Here is a 21,578-nt window from a genome sequence, read left to right as displayed (position 1 = left end):
CGGACCCTGAAGCCACACCCAGGTCTGGAACCCGCTGTTTCTAGCAGGGTCACAAACTGCAAACATTCTGTCTGCTCCAGTAGGAGGGGCCAGCCCAGGAAAGCACACAGACTGTGGTCATGGTGGTAACCAAGTATTAATGCCAATTCTGCCAGTTTCTAGGACCAAGCCCTGTGAGGTCACAACCTGTGTATCTTGTTTCCTGGGTATTTGCATGGATCTTCACCTTCATTGTTCTCACATTGGGGCTTCAAAGAATATCCAGAAACACAGGGAGGCAGGTGCCATTGTTGTTCTGTCAAAAACCCCAAGGTGACAGGTCAGCTTCAGGCTGTTGGGGAATCACCTAAGGTTTCAGGGAGCTCTGTATTAGGTCAGTGGTGTTTTTGATCAGTGATTCTTGAATGAATCTGTTTTTGTTGCTCTGATTGTTCTTATTTGTAACTGCAGCATCACATTCTGGGGAATGATTTTTGGCCAAATTATATTGTTATATTGTGTATTGCTTGCATGTTTGAATATGTAACAATAAATCCCTCAGTATGTACAACTGTAATACACCAACAAATATGTGTGTGGGGGGGAAACATTGTGCACTTTATGGAGGAGGAAATGGAGAAGTAAGGCTGAGCAAGGAAGAGAAGAAGGATGGAACTCAGGCCATGCTATGAACTTGATAAAATCACCAGGTTATTTTAATTTTTAATTTTTCAAAGTATGCTATTAGCTCTTATTTCCTTTTGCCCTCCCATTTAAAAACAAAACAACAACAACAACAACAACAACAAAGGACTGAAATGGGTTCTTGTGTTCCCATTTTATGAATGAGGAAATAGGCCTGGTTGCAACTTCTCTACCCTGACTTTTCTGCAATCCAGAGATCTTGACTATTAGCAACTTTCACTTCTCTTCTAAGCAGTGGAACATGACTTGTTGATGTCGTGCATGATCCCCAGCTCCTGATTTATTTCTGCCCTTTAATGCTGGAGTAATTTCTAGTTGATACAGGGAAGCAGTGAGAGTTTTGTAAGCAGCCCACCTTGTGGTCTTAGGACTCTCTGTGGTTAAACTGATCCAGAAGTTTGAAAGGGAAATGGCAATGAGCATGCGTGTGAAAGTTGGCAGGCTGGCTGGCTGGTTGGCCATGGATGCAAAGGCCCTTCACCAGAGCGGGCACTTGGCCCACTTCCTGGGCCTTGCTGGTGTTCTTGGAGGTGGCTAGCAAGTGAATGTGGATTTTCAAATCAGCTGAGCTTTGCAGAGCTCCTCCCCTCTTACCTGTGTATGTCTGCAGGAAGTAACTCACGCTACAAGTAGTGACAGGGAAGCTTTGTCCTGAACTTTCTGGCAAGCCACTGAAGCTGACAGGTTTGGGGTCTCCTGGAGATTAATGTCTTGGCTGCAATATTCTTAGACTCTTTGTGGTGAGAGGCTAGATGTTTGTTTTAAAAATTTAATCTCAAATAGGCTGAAATTCACTAAAAAATAATGATAATAAAAATGAAAATATGGAAAATGAAAGCCCATTCTCTTGTTAGGCTCCTCAGACATTGGTCACTGATCCAGGTGCCTTGAAAAGTTTCTAAACTCTGACTTGCATTCTGTACTTATCTTTTACAGACAATCACAGATAGTGTGTGGCTGGCTGGCTCTGGTGGCAGACTGCACTGTATCCTGTCATTTCTGGGCATAAGGTGAGTATGTTTTCACTGAGATTTAGAAAACCAGTTAAAAGTGCATTTGAAACAAAAACTTGTGACAGAGTGTTTGCAGATGGCCCCAAGCTCCTGTGGAAAAGCTAGAATCCCTCACCCTGGACCAGGCCCTCTGCCTCCATCTGGTTCTTTCCCTTCCTCCTTTAATAGGCATATTTGCGATTCCAAACCAAAAAAAACAATACTACAGAAAAAATTCTAGTCGGGTGTGGTAGTACACGCCCAGTGGCTCAGGAGCCTGAGGCAGGAGGATCACAAGTTCAAAGCCAGCCTCAGCAACAGTGAGTTGCTAAGCAAATCAGTGAGATCCTGTCTCTAAGTAAAATACAAAATAGGGCTGGGGATGTGACTCAGTGGTCGAGTGCCCCTGAGTTCAATCCCCAGTACCTACCCCCCCCAACAAAAAAAAAAACCTCTTTATTATGGAAAATTTGAAACATGCACAAAATTAGCCAGAAGAGATTATTGAATCTTAAATATCTCTAATTCATTGCTATCATAATAACAAAGCTATACAAAATGAAAGCAAACTGTCTTATGAGACAGTGTCCCCAGTGTCCCTTTCACATGTTGCTCTGCATTTCCTGTGAGTTGGTGGATGGATCTAGAAATATGGTCAGATTCAGACACAGACTTCGTGGCAAGGGTATTTTATATGTGACGTGCCTTCCCTTGTTCATACTCCTGCTGCGACGGTAAGGAGCAGGCCTTTGGTCTTAGTTATCCCCTATGTGTCACTTCTCCTGAAATCATATTTGGTGCAGTCCAAGCAGACACTCACCCATATCTTTTCCTGCTGGTTCCTGGCACACCTTGTCTTGAGATCACCATGGTTGCTATGGAGAGTTGGTTGTGGGGTGGCATAGCAGCATCAGGGACCCTGGAGAGGGTCCTGGGGAGACAGATGATGGAGCCCAGTCCAGCTGGTGTCCATGGGGTAGACAGAAATGGGAGAATTCAGTAGCGCTTTTGTGACCTTATAAGAGAAGTCACTGTGCCTCTCTGCCTCACATTCCAAGTCTCTCTCTCCTATCTGGGAACCGGCAGTGCATTTTTATGCACCACTCATGTGGCATGTGTTTATTGAGTGCCTGCTGTGTGCCTCACTCTGAGAGTTGCACTGTACCCCAAATACTGTGTGTAAGGAAAGGAACCTGGCTGGAAGGGCAACTCTGGATGGACCCTGCTGAGCAGGAATTTGGTGACTTATGGCCACCAGATGCCTATTTTTGTCAGCTTTTTTTTTGTGTTGCTATGACCAAAAGACCTGACAAGAACAATTTTAGAGGAAGAAAAGTTTATTTAGGGTTCATGGTCTCAGAGATCTCAGTCCATAGATGGCCACATCATTGCTCTGGTCTCGAGTGAGTCCTGACATCATGGTGGAAGGGTGTGGTGGAGGAAAGCAGCTCAGGACTTGGCAACAAGGAAACAGAGAGAGAGCTCCACTCACCAAGACAGAATATATGCCCCCACGGTACAGCCCCAATGACCTACCTCTTCCAGCCACATCCTACCTGCCTACGGTTACCACCCAGTTAATCTTTATTGGTATTAATGCACTGGTTAAGTTACAGCTCTCATAACTCAGTCACACAAGATCTTTTGGGGGATACCTCATAGCAAAACCATCACACAATCTTGTGGTGACCTCTGGCTCCTGTGCTGAACCTGGTGTAGGGAGGGTGTTCAGCACCCTTGACGGAGGAAAAGAGGTTGGTTTTCCTCCCATCTTCACCTTACTCCTGTGTTACTATATACCAGCCAGGATACTGTATTCAACTGACTTCCCCTCAACTGGCTCTAGTGAAAGCTCTGTGTCCCCACTTTCATCCAAGGCCCTCTGCTGTGTGGCCCACGTATCCAGGCAGCCCAGAGCAAGGGCACATCTGAAGGACCCTATCCTTGGGGGCCAGCCTGAGTCTCCTACTTCATCTATCAGAATCATGACTCTTTGAGGGGACCTGAGGAAATTGAGTCACCCTAACAGCAACCTCAGCTGTGCCCTGCCTCCTAAACACACCTGGGACACTCATTTTGAAGCTACAGATGTGTCCATGAGGGGAAAAACTACAGGTGACCCAAGAAACTGTCCCTGTGGTAGGGCAGCCCAGGCTCCACTCTGGTGTTAGGACTTTAGGTTTTCTCACCTTGCTCTCTGCTTTTGATAGAGCCCACTACAGAGGTTTGAGAAAGGGGTGAGACCAGCTGGAGAACAGGGGTGTTACAGAGGACACTTTCTGGAATGCAGAATACAAGGACCCATGGCCCAGGGAGGCACTGAGGGGCAGCAGAGGGGAGGGGAGGGGGGGAGGGCTGCCTCAAGTCTCAGGAGTCACAAGCATTGGCATTGCCCTGCGAGGCTGTCGGCCACATGTTACCAATGGGAAATCCTGCTCTGGTCACACCACAAGGCCCCACAGAGCTGGGAGGACAGCTTGGCCTTCCATTTGGCATCAGACTAGAGGACTTGCAGTGGTGAGGGGTTTCCTCAGCAGCCTGTGTCCTGCTCTGTCCCATCTCAGCAGCTTCACCAAATGCCCTCTGTGCAATTAGCAGGGATGAGAAGCTGGGTACTGGGGCAGAGCAGGGTGGCCAGGTCTTCACGGCTCAGGAGTCTTCTCTGAAGAGCAAGCAATTAGCTCTTTCGGGAGAAGAGGAGAATTTCCAATGGGGTTGTTTTTATATATCAATATGTGGGAGATGAAATCCCTAGGAAGAAAAGCCTGCTTTTTGAAGGAGATGACTCTACTAAAAAAAGAAAATATTTTAAATTGAGGTACAGTAGTCGTACAGTAAAGTGTGTGTTATGGTAGTTTTCATCTGTGTATGTGTCCAGATAGCTGCCATCATGTCAGCATCCAGAACATTCCCTGTGCCCCGCTCCCTGGTGCTCCTGTCCATCTTGGCACACACCTATGGGCTCAGCATCCCATCTTGGACTCCCCAGGACATTTGGTTACAGGCCTTAGGCAGACCTGTCCCCCACCTGTGTCCCTTCAGACAGCATTAGAATACAGCCTGAGGCCAGGCCCAGCAAACAGTGGGAGGCCAGGCCGCAGTACCCTGTCAGAGAGATGAAACTTCCACAGGTCACCTCACTGCTAATTAATTGAGGTTCCAGTAAATACAAAGCAGCTCCAGGAAGGAGGACAGCTTCCCAGGAATAGAGGCCTTAGAGGGTCCTGAGGGAAAGGGTGATTCAGGTGAGCACCAGTCCAGACATTGCCTGGAGGAGGGAGCAGCATGTGCCAATGCCCCAGTGGGGAAAGGGGTCTGAGCACCTGAGCTCAGAGAGCAAGCTGCCAGTGAGTGACGTGAGAGGTGGCAGGCTGAGCAGGAACCAGGCCAGGTGGGGTCTTAGAACCATAAGGACCTGGGGTCATGAGGAAGCTCATTCTGGCATCTTGGTGGGGGTGTTGGGTGGCCTTGGTTGGGGATGGCAATGAGGTTTCTATGGGAGAAGGATCAATGCCCAGTGTCATTTACTGGACTGTCACTAGCTCTCAGCTCAGGATTGATCTCAATAATCCTTCCCACCCTGGGCCACCATCCTACCACAGGGCTGAGCAGTAAGATGGTGGTGTCCTTGGGCAGGCCCTCTGAGGCTGCAGGAAAGCAGTCAACCCTCTGCCACTTCCTCAGTGCCCATAGCTCTGGTGTGGACACTTGGTGGCTTGAACCCTTTCCACATGCTGACCACAGCTTTTTGGCTTCCCTAATGTGGCTTCATTGGTCAGGCCTGTGGTGGGGTGGCTCCACTGTGACTTGACAGGGGGTGTAGATAGGAAACAAGCCCCAAAGGTCAAGTCCCTATCAGTCATGGGCTGATGGTGATGGCATGGGATGGAGACCCCAGCCAACACCTGTGTCTTTGGGGGTTCGAATGGGATAGCCACCTGACACACTCAGCAGGACAGTTGCTCCAACTGTTCTGAGTTAGTCTGGTTTGATTCTGAGTCAACACCATGGTTTGCTTGGTGCAGTGACACTCCATGATCAGATAGGTTCACTTACCTGAATGAGGCCCAGCCTAGTGTGGGAACCTCATCCGCCGTCTCTTGGTACCTAGTGGTGAACAGTTAGGTTATGTATAATTTTTTGCGGTATAGACTATGCTGGATGGACCCCTTGTGCTTGTTTTTCAGTTTTGCAGTGCTCTTTTCTGGTTAAACTCCTGAAAGTGGGAGTGTTGAGACAAAGGGGTGCATCTTTAAAAATCCAACATGTTCATTACCTTCCAGAAAAGTTTACATGCTCCCCAGTTGTGTCCAAAGCAGGATCATTATTTATCATTCAGCCTGAGCATCTCAAAGGCCAAAATAGATTCAGGCATCATTGGGCATGCAGACCCTGGCTGGAACTGCTCAGCCCATCTGAGTTCATTGTCTCTTCTTGGGTGACTGCCCGAAGCAAGGCAGGACTTTAGTGACCCAAAAGATGTGACCCTCACAAAGTACACTGCACTAGGCAGAAGCTAGGCAGGAAACATGCTCATGTGTGCACCCAAGAAATGAGTGGGAAGGAAGTGCTGTTAGGAGTCCTGTTCAGAATGTTCTTTCAGAAAGTTCCATCAGCACTGAAGCTGCACAATTCTGCAGACAGATTGTGCTTTGAGTGTGGAGCTCCTGAAACAGTGGGCAAGCATTTTATTCTGATTGTGGTTCTTTTGCATCTTAACTCCATCAAAATTATAAAAACTTATGCAACTGGTCACATGTTCAGAATTGCAGGAAATGTCTTGTCATATAAGATAATCAGTGTTCTGACCACAACATTGGGCAGATTTTTCAAACCTGTTTTTATCTATAGATTTGAGAACTAGAAATGAGAATTCTTAGTTGAAACTACAAAGGACTATTTTGATGAAAGTTAACAGTAAAAAGAGCGGGGTGGGAAGCCTGTATTTGTTACTTCTCATTGTTTCTTCTCTGTACTTGACCCATACCATATCCATCACTGGCCTTGGGCTGGCAGTCTGAACTTGAAAAGTCTGACTTCCCAAACAGCCCATGCCACAGCAAAAAGGGGCCAGCACCCAGGCTGGCCTGCCAGGTGGGTGGTAGAGCTTGGGGGGCTGCCCTGTGCTCCAGGAGGTGGGCGTATGTGGCATAAAAGTCTTATCTCCTGGACTGTGAGGTAGAACAGATAGAAATCTCTCCCTCAAGCAAGGTGGATGGACCAGGTCACATCCTCTCCTCTTGGCCAGAGCCCTAGACCAGGCTTAGCCAAAGTTGGTGCCAGAAAATAGGGTAGGTCCAGAGTCAGAAGGAAGACTTGGATTCCACCACATGCTTCAAATCCTGCCCACTGTAGACAGAACCCCTCCTTTTGCTCCAACCTAGATGAACACGCTTGCCTTCCTCATCTCTCTGGTCCTGTTCCCACCCATCTCCCATACTGTTAATGCCAGGGGGTTCCTCCCCTGTCTGGACAGCTCTGGGAAGTGGGAAGGGTTACTTCCCTGTAGCTCCTACCCTCGGTCACCAGTATGTCCATCCATCCAGTCTGGGAGCCTGATAGGGCACTGTTCTGGGGGTTCAGGGGTCCTTGCCCTCCAAGAATTCCCTTTGGGTATCAGCCCTCCATTTTGGCCCCATTACCCTTCCCCCTTATTCCCATTACAGTGATGAGCCTTGCCCCAGGCTGCAGACTGAGAGTAGAGCCTGAGTGACAGGTGCCTGTTTCCCCCAGCCCAAGGCCTATCTTCTGAGGGGCTTGGTAAGTCTCAGGGGCAGGAAGTTCTCCCAGGCCTGGGAACCAGCCCTGCTGGGGGAGAAGAGGAAGGTTCACCCCAGCCCCTGCCTTGGTATGGGGAGGGGAGTAGGCAGGGGCTAGGTGCTACGCACCTCAGGGAGGTTAAGTGAGAGCCAGCGAGGGCCCTAGGGCTCCCATCTCCTTCCTTTAGCAGATCCCAGTCTGCGATTCTGAGCAAAGAGGCTGAGGCACCTAAGGGGATTTCCTCTAGCAGGAGTACAGACAGAAATGCCCCAATTTAGTCCCAACCTGGCTCATCCCATCCCTGCCCAAGGGCCGGAGAGATCTGTGGCTAGTCCCAAGCCAGACCCCAAACTCTCAGAACAATTAAAATTCCCCTTCATGTTAGAGGCTACTAGAGACTGTGGCATTTAGGAAGGTGTTTGAGGCAGAGCTGTGACAGGAGGTGGGGTCCTGGAATGCCAGCGGCAAAAGAGAGAAAATGACTGCTGCCACCCCCACCCCACAGGAGGGTCTGTCTTCACTTCTCCACAGTTGGCTCGGTGCCTCCTGGGGAAGCTGCCCATGTTGCTCTTAATCTTGTCAACTTTGATTATTACCCCATTTCAGACCTCTGTGCCTGTCACCTAGATTGAGATGCAGATGTCACCTGCGTAACAGGTGCAAATGGAAGCCCCTGGGTACATCTCCCTACTCCAGAAACTACTGTCCTCCAGTCTTAGTGCTTTTCTCTCTCATAATATGGAGGCACTTAACAATATCCAGGATTGAATTCCATGCTTTGGAGATTTTTTATTGTTGTTTGTTTGGTAAAACATATGTAACATAAAATTTACCATTTTAATAATTTTTAAGAGTATACTTCAGTAGCATTAAGTATAGTCACACTAGCATACCCACTATCCATTTCCAATTAAAAAAAAAATCTGGTGGTGGTGGGGTTTGCTGTGCTGAGGATCATACCCAGGACCTCACAACGTGCCAGGCAAGTGTTCTACTACCGAGCTACACTCCCAGCCCTCTAAAATGTTTTTGTCACTCTCCAAACAGAAGCACTGTTTCCATCAAACAGTATCTCCCTGTGCCTTTTTCCCCAGCTCCTACTAATCTCTAGTCCATTTGCTGTCTTTGAATTTGCTTTTGCTAGGCACCTTAAGTGAGTGGAATCCTATCATGTTAACCCTTTGGCATCCGGCATCAGGTTTTCAAGCTTCATCTATGCTGTGACTTGCATCAGAACTGCCTTCTCTTTTAAGGCTGAATAATATTCCATTGTGTGTATATGCCACGTCTTGTCTATCCACTCATCTGTTATGAGACAGTCTAGTTCTTTCTACCTTTTGGCCATTGTGATGAACACTGCTACAAACATTGATGCAGAAGTATCTGTTTGAGGCTTCTCTTTCAGTTCTTTGGTATATACATAGGAGTGGAATTGCTGGACCATGTGGTAATACTGTTTAATTTTTTGAGAAACTGCTAACTTGTCTTCCACAATGGCTGCTATATTTTACTCCTCACCAGCTGCTACTGCGCTCTAGTTCCTCCACCCCCTCGCCAGCCTCTGTTTTCCATTTTGCTTTTGTTTTTAGCCACACAAATGGATGTGAAGAGGTGTCCCATCGTGGTTTGGATTCATATTTCTGCAGAGACTGGTGGCACCGAACATCTTGTCATGTGTTCATTGACCATTTATGCATCATCTTTGGAGAAAGGTCTATTCAAGTCCTTTTCTATGTGAGTTGGTTGGTGGTGGTTGTTGGATTGTATGCATACTGGATCTGGTACCTTATCAGGCATGTATATGATTTGAAAATATTTTTTCCTATTAGGTGTACTGTTGATGGTGTCCCTTGATGCACAAGTTTTTAACTTTGAGGAAGTACAGTTTATTTTTTCTTTTTCTTTTTTTTTAATTGTTTTTTTAACTTTGAGGAAGTATGGGTTTTTTTTTCCTATAATTTCAATCTTACATCCAGGAAAGCAGCACCAAATCCAATGTCACAAAGAGTTTCTCTATTTTGTTTTTCACCTGGCTTCCATAATTTGAGATCTGCTTTTAGGTATTTGATCTCTTTTGAGTTAATGTTTGTATATGGTAAAGGCAAGAGTTCAACTTCATGCTTTATCATGTGGCATTCTAGTTTTCCCAACACCATTTGTTGAAAAGACTCTCCCTTCCCCATGGAAAGATACTTTTGTGCTGTACCACATTCCCAGCCCCTTTTTATACTTTAGAGACAGGTCTTGCTAAGTTACTTAGGGCCTCTCTAAGTTGCTGAGCTGGATTTGAACTCATGATCCTCCTTCCTTGGTCTCCTGAGCCACTGGGATCCCAGGCATATACCACGGCTCCCAACTAAAAATTTTTATTTTTAAAGTCCAACATTTTCTGATCACACATGTGACCACAGTGTTTTTGAGAACTGAAGTTAAGTCTGATTACTGTGGTTGATGAGGATTTTAAGTTCCAGCTCATGCTGTCCTGGGTGCATTCTGCCTGATGGAGCACTGCATCAAGATGCTTACTGTGGCCTAATTTTGCCTCACAGCCAGATGATTGCCACATCTCCTCTTGCACCTGCATGTACAAAGGCACCAACAGAGTTGACTGGCAGTGAGCAGCACAGGCTGTGTCCTGGGGTTTCATGGATTTTAATTAGATGTCTTAGAAACAAAGAAAAATGTATATAGATAGCTAAATCAAATTTAAGATGCAGGTCTTTGCCAGATGAAAAAGGTTTAAAGCCTTTAAAAGCATATGTCAATAATGACCATTTAGTTCTATGCAAATCAGTGACCTTCACTGCTAGTAACTGCTCACTTCTTGGTAGCTAGAGGGGCCCGCCTCTGTCACCAGAAACAAGGCTCTTCACTCATTATCAGGAGGGTGGACGACCCTAATTGTGCTTGAGCAGAGTTCTCAGGAGCAGGATATGACTTAGTGTTAACCACTGTGTCATCTTCTACCGTGATCTTACCCCACTGCTGCTGTGGCCACAGTGGTCTTATTTTCAAGGGGCTGTGGGTAGTTCACACATGTATGTGTGCATATGGCACACATACATGTGTGAACTATTAACTATCCCGATTAAGTTGGGATCAGCCATAGGTGTTCTCATTTGAAATAGCGTTTGGAAATAGGAACACTGTTATGTGCAGACATGTCTAGGTTTTCATTTAATAAATAAGAAAAATACGTGGTCACTAAAAAAAGTGTGTTATAAAAATATAAGAGATTTGTTGTTGGACAAAGCAACATTCTTTTTCTCAATCACCGCACATCAGTTTCTTTAGAATCAAAAGTTCTGGACATATTTTGCAATCTGAAGACTATAATGTCATTTGTTACTTAGATGTGTGAAAACAAGTTTCTTTGGAGGAAAAAGTTTGCATTTGCAAGTGTTCTGTGGAATTGGTTATTTAAAAAAAATATATACTTATTTTTCAGTTGCAATACCTTTATTTTATTTTTATAAATAAGGATCAAAGGATCAAACCCAGGTCCTCAAATGTGCTAGGCAAGTGCTCTACCACTGAGCCACAACCTCAGCACCGAGGAATTGGTTATTTTTATTGTTATCAATGTAATTGTTTTTAAGTGTTCAGTGTCTTTGTTGCAATATGAAATGTATTAAAACATCCATGTTCTATTAAAAAACAATCGGTTGACCATCTATGTAAGGGTTTAATTCTGGCTCTCTATTCCATTAGTCTGAATGTCTGTCTTTATGCCGCTAGCATGCTGTTTTGGTTACTGTAGCTTTTTGGTAATTTGGGAAGTCGGGAATTGTGAATCCTTTAGCTTTTTCTATTTCAAGGTTTCCTTGTTTGTTTTGCTGTTGGAGGTTTCTTGAGATTCCATAAAAATTTAGGATGAGCTTTTCTACTGCAAAAAAATGCTACTGGAATTTTGATAGAAATTGTGTTAAATCTGTGTGTCATGTCACCTTGGGTTGTATTGTCATCATGAGCATATTAACTCCTCCAGTCCACAATCATAGAATGTCTTGCTTTTTTTATGTTGTCCTTAAATTTTTCAGCAACATTTTGTAGTTTTCAATGCATAAGTCTTTTAACACCTTGGTTAAGTTTATTCTCTATTCCTAATATTTTTTTCTTTTTGATGCTATTATAAATGGCATTTCTTTTCAGATTTTTCATTGTTAGTATAGAGAAATGCAATTAATTAATTTTTGTGTTTATTTTTGTATCCTACAACTTTGCTGAACTTCTCTAATAGCTCTAATGAATTTATTTTGTTTTCTGTGTATAATTTTTCTGTTTTCTACATAGAAGATCATGTCATCTGCAAACAGATACAATTTTACATCTTTCTTTTCAACTTGGTTTCCCTCCCCCCCCCCCCCAATTGCTGTGGCTGGAACTTCCAATATTATATTGAATACAAATAGCAAAAACAAGCATCCTTGTCTGGTTCCTGATCTTAGAGGAAAATCTTTCCCTCGGGCTGGGGATGTGGCTCAAGCGGTAGTGCGCTCGCCTGGCATGCGTGCGGCCCTGGGTTCGATCCTCAGCACCACGTACAAACAAAGATGTTGTGTCCGCCGAAAGCTAAAAAAAATAAATATTAAAAAATAAAATAAAAAAATGTAAAAAAAAAAAAATCTTTCCCTCTTTCACCATTGAGTATGATGTTAGCTGTGTGTTTTTTCCATATATGACCTTTGTTGTGTTGAGGAAGTTTCCCCTTATTCCTTCTTTGGGTGTTTTAATTATTCAAGGGTGTTAATTTTATCGCATGATTTTTCTTTCATTCAGTTAATGTGTATTTCATGGAATAATTTTTGTATGTTGAAGCATCTTTGCACTCTAGGAACAAAACCCACTTGGTCATGGTGTAGAATCCTTTTAACATATTGCTGAAATTAATTTGCTAGTGTTTTGTTGAGACTCTTTACTCTTCATAAGAGAGCTTGGCTTGTAGTTTTCTTGCAGTGTCTGCTTGATAGCTCAGTACTGCTGGCTTCAGAATTAGGAAGTTTCCCTTCCTCTTCAATATTTTGGAAGTGTTAGATAGGGGTTGTTGTTAATTCTTTAAGTGTTGGTAGAGTTCACCATGAAGATATCTGGTCCAGAGCTTTTCTTTGATGGGAGGTTTTGGTTACTGATTCTATCTCCTTACTGATTATAAGTTTTTTCAGATATTCTGTTTCTTCATGGTTCAGTTTTGGTAGGTTGTTTCTGAAAATTAGTCTATTTCTTCTAGATTATCCAATTTATTGGTATACTATTGATTATAATACTCTTATAATCTTTTTTATATCTGTAAAGTCAGTAGTGATATCCATACTGTCATTTCTGAGTTTGCTGATTTTGAACGCACTACTAATGTGAATCTCTTTAAGTCTTTTTTCTTAGTCTTTTCTTCCTTAGGTACAAGTTTATCAATTATGTTGTTTTCTGAAGAATGACTTTTGTCTTAATTGATTTTATTTATTGTTTTTCTACTTTTATTTATCTCTAATCTATATTTCCTTCCTGCTGCTAGCTTTTGGTTTAGTTTTTTTTTCTGTTTCTTTGAAGTATAAAGTTAAGCTTTTATTTCAGATCTTTCTCTATTTTAATCTATGCAATTACAGCTATAAATTTCCCTCAGTGCTGCTTCCATTGTATATCTTAAGTTTTGGTATTTTGTGTTTTTCATTTGTCTTGTTGTGTTTCTAATTTTTGTGATTTCTTCTTTGACTCATAAATTGCTTTAAAACTTTTTAAAAATTTCTACCTGTTTGTGAATTTTCCTGTTTTCCTTCTGTTATCGATTTCTAGTCTCATTCCACTGTGATCTAAAAAGATTCTTGGTTGATTTGTCTTTTTAAATTTATTAAGACTTGTTTTACTGCCTAACATGTAATCTTCTAGGAGATTCTTCCATGCTCCCTTGAGGGAAAATGTGTATTCTATTGTTGGTTTGGATGTTCTGTAATTATCTGTTAGGTTCCATTGGTTTATGGTGTTATTTACATCTTCTATTTCCTTTTTGATGTATCATTATTGAAATCTGAGTATTGGAAACATTATTATTATAGAACTGTCTGTTTCTCCTTTCAACATCTCAGTGTTTGCTTTATATATTTTGGGGCTCTGATGTGTGGTTCATATATTAATTTCATGCTTTAAATTTTCTTACATCAATTCAGGCCACAACCTTCTTTATATTCTGAGTATATTTTTAGATTTCCACTATGTTGACATGAGATGCTATGGTTCCTTCCCTGCTGTGAGGTATTTCTTTGTACAACTATATAACTGCAGCTTTTTCAATGTGCTGTCTCCCTCCATAAACGTCTTTTTGTTTTGTTTGTTGTTTTGTTTTTTTTTAAACTGATGCTGGGGATTGAACCCAGGGCCTTATGCACGCTGAGCAAGCACTCTACCATTGAGCTACACCCCCCAGATGTCCATATACCTTTTGAAATCAGCATGTCAGGTTACACACACACACACACACACACACCCTATTAAGATTTTATTAGCATTGTATTGGGTCTAATTGACATAATATCAATATTGGGTCTTCCCATTCGTGGGATCTCATTCTGTTTATTTAAGTCATCTTTAATTTTTCTCGGTGTTTTGCAGTTTTCTGTTTATAGGTCTTGCACCAATTTTGTTAAATTTACTTCTAATTGTTTCGTATTTCTGGATGCTCTTCTAAGTGTGTTTTGTCTCTTTGGTTGTTCATGGAGGGAGGGATCAATCTCCCACCAACCAAAATTGGTTTGCTGTTGATTCTGATGATGCCACATACATACAGCAAAAGGATGTTAGGAGGTTTGTGCTCACACAGTGGACTTCATGAGGCGAGCAGTACAGGCACCCAGGCCAGCGCAGATGGCTTGAGCAGAGGGAGGAACAAGTGTTCCTGGATTCTATGGTAGCCACAGTTTGGGGCCAAGGTAAAGACACCTGTATGCAGAAGGAATGGGGTAATTTGAACTTCCACACTCATACATGGGGCAGGAATGCCAGGCGAGAATTGCGGGGGTGCATAGGCTTGGGAGTTGTCAGTGGTCAGACATCAAAAATGGGGTCAGACTCTTTATTACAGTTTTTAGAAGAGTTAAATTTTTTAGAGCAGTTTCACAGCAAAATCAAAAGGAAGAGACAGAGTTCCCATAGAGCCCTCACACATGAATAATCCCTCCCCCATTTTCACCTTTCCTCTCCAGAATGGTGCATTCATTACGGGTGACAGATCAGCACTGATGTGCATGATCATAGAGATGTACGTGATTTATACTAGGGTCCCTGGTAGTGGTGTGCATCCTATGTCACTATGTATAGTGATATCTCTGTGTATGGGATAGAGCAGTTTCACTGCCCTAAATCTTCTCTCTGCCCTTTCCCTCATCTCCACCTTTCTCCCTCAAACCCCTGGCAACCACCCATCTTTTTACTGTCCCCATGGTTTTGCCTTTGCTAGAATGTTGTATTGTCAGAATCATACAGCCATGTCTTTTCACATGGGCTTCTTTCACTTAGGTAACCTGCATTTAAGTTTTCTTTGTGCCCTCTCATGACTTCAGGGGTCATTTCTTTTTAGCGGTGAGTAATTTGCCATTGTCTGGATGCACCAGTTTGTTTATCCATTCACCTGCTGAAGGACACCCTGGTTGCTTCCAAGTTTGGACAATTATTAATAAAGCTGCTGTAAACATCCATGTGTAGGTTTGTGTGTGAATGTGTGTTCAGCTCCTGTGTGTAAATACCAAGGAACGCAATTGCTGGGTTATTTGGGAAGAGTATATTTAGAAATTGCCAAGCTATCTTCCAAAGTGGGTAGTACATTTTGCATTTTCTCCAGCAATGAGTGAGAATTTCTGTTGCTGTATATATTTGCCAGAAGTTAATGGCATTGGGGTTCTAGATTTTTGACCATTCTAATAGGTATGTAGTGGTACTACTTTTCTTTTTCTTCTTTTTTCTTTTTTTTTTGCACTTGGGACTGAACCCACGGGTGCTTAACCACTGAGCCACATCCTCAGCTCTTTTTATTTTTTGAGACAGGGTCTCCCTAAGTTGCTGAGGATAGCCTTGAACTTGCGATGCTCCCATCTTGGCCCCCTGAGTCTCTGGGATTACAGGCATGTGTCCCCATGCCCAGTGTTAGTGGTATTTCATTCTTGTTTTAATTTTCATTTCCCTGATGACCTATGATGTTAAAGCATCTTTTCTTATGCTTGTTTGCCACCTGTATATCATCTTTGGTGGGGTATCTATCAAGGACTTTGGCCTGCTTTTAATAGGGTTGTTGTTAAAAGGCTGGGGAATGTGGAATGTGGCTCAGTGGTAAAACACCCCTGCATTCAATTCCCTGTATCTCCTGAGAAAAAAATGTATTTGTATATTTTGGATAATAGTTCTCTATCACATAGGAATTCTGCAAATATTTTAGTCCAGTCATTGACTTGTCTTCTCAATTCTTGACAGTATCTCTGCCGAGTACAATATTTTTATTTTAATGAAGTTGGGTTTATCAGTTTTCCTGTAATGGATTTTGCCTTTGGTGTCCTATCTGAAAAGCCCTTGTGAAACCCAAGGACATCTAGATTTTCTCCTGTTATCTTCTAGGGGTTTTATGTTTTGTATTTTATGTTGTACATTTAGATCTGTGATCCATCTTGAATTAATTGCTGTAAAGGAAGAAGAAGATCCATGTCTAGATTGATGTGTGGGGCCTTGGCTGTCCAAGGCCAGCTGACTGTATTTTTGTGGTGTACACAGAATATATACCCCATAGCTACGCCCCAGTTCCCACCTCCTTCAGCCACATCCTACCACTTCAGTTAATCCCATCAGGGATCAATTCACTGATTGATTGGGTTAAGACTCTTACAACCCAATCACTTCTCCTCTGAACCTTGTTGCATTGTCTCACATGTGACCTTAAGGGGGATACCTCACATCCAAACCATAACAGCAATAAAGTATGATATTCATTTTATTTATGGGGTTTTGTAGATATTCTTTATCATGTTGAAGCTCCCTGCCCATTCCTACTTCACTGAGCTTTTTCATGTCAGATGCTTTTTCTGCATCTATGGTTATGATGTGAATTTTCTTCTTTAGCCTCTTGGTGTCATGGGTTACTTTAATTGCTTTTCAAATAGTGAGCCAGCCTTATGTACATAGGACAAATCCCCACTTGACTATGATGTTTAGTTCTTTTTATGTGTATTTTATTGAGGTTTTTTAAATTTATGTTCGTGAGAGATACTGGTCTATAGTTATATTTTTGTCTGGTTTTGGTAGTAGGGTGATGCTGGCTTCGTAGAATGAATTAGGAAATGAAAGCAGAATGACTATCTTACGAAGAAAGATGGAGAATTGGTCTACTTTTACCCTTAAATGTTTGGTAGAAGTCGCCTGAGAGCCCCTGTGGGTGTGATACTTTCTGTGTTGAAATGTTAACTATTGATTCCATTTCTTTAATAGACATTGTCTTATTCAAAGCATATTTGTTTGCCTTTCAAGAAATTGGCCATTTGATCTAGATTATCTCCTTTATGTTAAAAGATGTATTCACTGGGGGTACACAGAATCTTTTAGGTGTATTTTTCAATTTAGTAAGCTAGAGTTTTGGTGGGGGGAGTTGTTTTTTCTTTTAGCCCTTGGCTACTGTTCCATTGCCTTCTGGATTGCATGTTTTCTGACAAGAAGCTTGCTGTCATTCTTACATAAAGTCCTCTGTTTTCATCTGGCTACTTTGATGGGTTCTCTCTTTATTTTGGAGTTTTAGCAGTTCAACTCTGACGTCTTCGGAGGCATTTTTTCTTTGTGTTAATGGGATGCTTTGTGCTTGGGATGCTTAAAGATTCTGGAATCTATGTTTGTCTTGCACTCATTTTGAAAAAGTCTCATCAGTTTCTTCAAATATTTTTTTTTTCTGGTTAGATGTACATGACAGTAGAGTGTACTTTGACATGTTATACATACATGGAGTTTAACTTATTCTGATTATGTATAACCACAAGAATGGGATCCTAATGTGGCATTTCAAAGGTCATGTATTCACCTATGAACATATGAAAGTTATGTCCAATTCATTCTACTGTCTTTCCTATTCCCATCCCCACTTCCCTTTGTCTAATCCAATGAACCTCTATTCTTCCCTCTCCCTCCTTCATTGTGTGTTAACATCCGCATATCAGAACATTCTGCCTTTGGTTTTTGGGGATTGGAAAATATCACTTAGCATGATAGTCTCCAGATCCATCCATTTACTGCAAAAGTCATAAAGCAGTCATTCTTTTTTTATGGCTAATTTTCCAGTGTGTGCATTTATGTGTATACATATATACATACCACATATGTGTGTATATGTATATGTATGTGTATTTATGTGTGTATATGTGTGTGTGTGTGTATGTATGTGTGTGTGTGTGTGTATATATTCCACATTTTATTATCCATTTGTCTGTTGAAGGACACCTAGGTTGGTTCCATAGCTTAGCTATTGTGAATTGAGCTGCTATAAACATTGATGTGGCTGTGTCACTGTAGTATACTGATTTCATAAGTCCTTTGGGTATATACCAAGGGATGGGGTAACTGGGTCAAATTGTGGTTCCAATTCAAGTTTTCTGAGGAATCTTTATACTGCTTTCCAGAGTGGTTGCAACAGTTTGCAATCCCACCAGAAATACTATGAGTGTACTTCTCCCCACATCCTCGCCAACATTTATTGTTACTTGTATTCTTGATAATTGACATTCTGACTGGAGCGAGATGGAATCTCAGTGTAGTTTTAATTTGCATTTCTGTAATTGCTAGAGATTTTGAACATTTTTCATATATTGACCCATTTGTATTTCTTCTGTGAAGTGGCTGTTCAGTTCCTTTTGCCCATTTATTGATTGGGTTATTTATTTATTGTTGTTTTTTTTTTATATATATATCCTACAGATTCATTCTGTATCTGAGGTGGAGGTGGCAAAGATTTTTCTCCCATTCTGTAGACTCGCTCTTCATGTTCTTGATTGTTTCCTTTGCTGTGAAAAATCTTTTTAGTTTTATATTACCCCATTTATAGATTCTTGACTTTACTTCTTGTGCTTTAGGAGTCTTATTGAGGAAGTTGGTTCCTAAGCCAATATGATAGATAGTTGGGTCTACATTTTCTTCTAGTAGGCTCAGGGTCTCTGGTCTAATGCCTAGATCCTTGATCCACTTAGAGTTGAGTTTTGTGCAGGGTGAGAGATAGGGGTCTAATTTCATTTTATTAAGTATGGATTTCCAGTTCTCCCAGCACCATTTGTTGAACAGGCTATATTTCCTCATTTTATGTATATATACATATATATATAAATCACCTTTGTCTAGTATGAGATAACTGTGTTTATGTGGGTTTGTCTCTGTTTTCTATTCTCTTCCATTTGTATATCATTTTTCAAATATTTTGTCTCCCTTTTGTGGTGCTGGATAAGCACTCTACCACTGAGCTACACCTGTAGCCCCCCTTGTTTTCCCTCCTCTCCTTCTACCCCTCTTGGATCCCAGTTATCCATACTTCAGATGGTTTGATATTGTCCTTAAGCTTCAGCTGTTCTGCTCTCCCCCTTTACCTCTTCTGTTTACCTTCAGGTTCACTGACTATTTATCTCCAGTATTATATTTTTTCTTGAATTTCTGTATAGTTGCCAATGTTTTGCTCAATTCTGTTCAATATGTTGCCCACCCTTTTTACTAATCTTTTATAATGTTCATCTTGGTTCTTTTAATGTCTGATGGTTGTAATATCCAGTGGGTCATCCTTTGGTCTGGTTTTGTTGACTGTTTTCTCTCTTGACAAGGAGTCATTTATCTTTTAAAAACTTTGTATGGAATACTAGCCTCACATGTTCAGGACAGTGGAGGCTGAGTTGGATGGTTTTTCTACTTTTTATTCCATCAGGTTGTTAGTTGAGAGCTGAGCGGTGGGTGCTGCTCTGAGGGGGCCTAGAGGCTCTTCTCAGTGTGTCTGCTTCAGACAGGACTGTGAGGAGCCCCTGCCGTCTTCCTCCTGTGCCTTGGCACAGAGAAGAGAAAGGAGGAGTCTTCTCTGTATTCTTACCCTGCCTCTAGTGCTAGGCTGTATTTATGAGGTACAGGGTTCAAGGTAGGGCTTATCAGAATTTTCTTGGGGGTTCCTAGTTCTTGTAACTAGGTCAATTTCTGTATTGGGAAGACACATTGGGCCTGTACCTTATGGGTGGGTTTTCTCCAGTGTTGTTACTGGAGGTTGTGAAGGCACACTCTGATTCTTTTCTACTGAGCATGTTGGGGTTGAGTAACATTGTTGAGTAACATTGTTGTGGAAGAGACCCTGCAAATACTATTGCAGTTTCACTGTCAAAATTCCAGTAGTATGCTACAGAGTGATCTTTTAAGAGTGTCTCTCTGACCCTGTCCCCTTCTTAAAACCTCTCTGGTGCTCCTGTGGTCCCTCAAGTCAAAGGCTATGAGCTCCACAGTCTGGGGGCCCTTCCTTCCATTACTTATGCCTTGTTCTCCTCCCTGGCTCCAGAACATCAGTTTTGGAAGCAGATTTTTTTCCTCTATCACTAGAGGAAAAAATACCATGCCTGGTACCTGGTAGGGGTTCAGCAACTGTCTCCAGTGAACGAGTGTAGGTGCCTTTGCTTTCCCACCCTGGAAAGCTCTTTCTTCTGCCTTCCAGTAGACAGATTTTTGGCCTCCTGGTTCATGCACAATGTCACAGGAAAATCTTTCCAGGGCACCTCTGCTGCTGCCCAAGCCCTGTGATCGTCGGTCCTGGCTGGCATACTTCGATATGGAATTTTTTGCTCCTTCTCAGTTGCCCTTAGAAGTGACTATGGGTGACTGCTGGCCCCAACCAATGCAGAGCAGACCTTTGGTGACCTTCCAGTGGACTTTTGCTGTCCCAGTATGGCCACCCCAGCTTTGGTCTGATTTTTGCACATGCTCGCAGATTAGGATGCTTAATGCCCCTTTTCTTGTCCTAGGAAAAGTGGATTATCCCATTCCCCTCCTTGGACAGGAAGACTTGAGCTGAAATATGTGGCGTATCCTTCAAGGCTGGAGCCAAGGGTGCTTGGGCCATCGGGGAGTCCTGGCAAGGGCAACCCTGGGGCAGCCAGGGCCCCCGGGTAGCAGAGCCCGGACTAGCGCTGGTTCGCAGATTGGGGATGAACACAGCTACGTGGTGGTGGGTGCGGGCTCCGCGGGCTGTGTGCTGGCCAATCGGCTCACCGAGGACCCTGCAGAGCGGGTGCTGCTGCTGGAGGCAGGGCCCAAGGACTTGCTGGCTGGGAGCAAGCGGCTCCTATGGAAGATCCACATGCCCGCAGCCCTCGTGGACAACCTGTGTGATGACAATTATAACTGGTCCTACCACACAGAGCCGCAGCCGGCCATGGACAGGCGTGCACTGTACTGGCCACGTGGCCGCGTCTGGGGTGGCTCATCATCCCTCAATGCCATGGTCTACATCCGTGGGCACGCTGAAGACTACGACCGCTGGCAGAGCCAAGGTGCTGAAGGCTGGGACTATGAACACTGCCTGCCCTACTTCCGCAGGGCACAGGGCCACGAGCTGGGTGCCAGCCAGTACCGTGGCGGCGATGGCCCACTGCGTGTGTCCAGAGGCAAGACAGGCCACCCGCTGCACCTGGCATTCCTGCAGGCGGCACAGCAGGCCGGCTACCCGCTCACCGACGACATGAACGGCTTCCAGCAGGAGGGCTTCGGCTGGATGGATATGACCATCCACGAAGGTAGCGTGGGTCCCCACTGTCCTCACATCCTAAACTGTACTCTATCACGGCCCATTCCCTCTAGCCCTATTGGGATCAGTAAGTGTGGTAAAATGGTATTGGAGGAAAGTAGGTGATACACTGGCCCCCAGATGCTACAGAATGTACCCCAATACCAGAGACATGGCATCACTTTGGCCCTGGTGGTGTGGACAAGGGATAATGGGCTTCTTGGACCAAGAGCTCAGAGTTTTCGAGAAGAGGAAATTAAGGCGCAGAGAGGCAGTCAGGAGCACATGGCCCTCTTCGGTGGCACCCTCTTTCATAAACTGGGATACTGACCCAGAGGCGTGTAGGACAGAAGCAAGGCCAGGGCTCACCTCAGGGTCCTGACCCCTCTGTCATC

At 43.4% G+C, this 21,578-nt stretch overlaps 1 protein-coding gene across 3 annotated transcripts in view; it reads left to right on the top strand.

Moving 5' to 3' along the window:
- Chdh (choline dehydrogenase) overlaps positions 1 to 21,578 on the top strand; it is a 32,349-nt gene that overhangs the window by 3,529 nt on the left and 7,242 nt on the right. For 2 of the 3 annotated variants that reach the window (XR_006853469.2, XM_046452697.2), the window contains exons 2-3: positions 1,621 to 1,694; positions 20,423 to 21,193. Coding sequence is in view for 2 of the 3 variants with exons in the window: in XM_046452697.2 (XP_046308653.1) it covers positions 20,476 to 21,193 (718 nt within the window). In the remaining variant the exon portion in view is untranslated. Of the gene's footprint in view, positions 1 to 1,620; positions 1,695 to 9,025; positions 9,171 to 20,422; positions 21,194 to 21,578 lie in introns of all 3 variants that reach the window. The other variant, XM_046452698.2, reaches the window with a different exon arrangement.

This window comes from Marmota monax, unplaced genomic scaffold, assembly GCF_021218885.2.
Source record: "Marmota monax isolate L192 unplaced genomic scaffold, Marmota_monax_Labrador192_F-V1.1 WCK01_AAM20220418_F8-fsc00042, whole genome shotgun sequence".
NCBI classification, from domain to species: Eukaryota; Metazoa; Chordata; class Mammalia; order Rodentia; family Sciuridae; genus Marmota; species Marmota monax.
The sequence above is the reverse complement of the archived record's forward strand: the minus strand, read 5'-3'. Positions and strand labels throughout refer to the sequence as shown.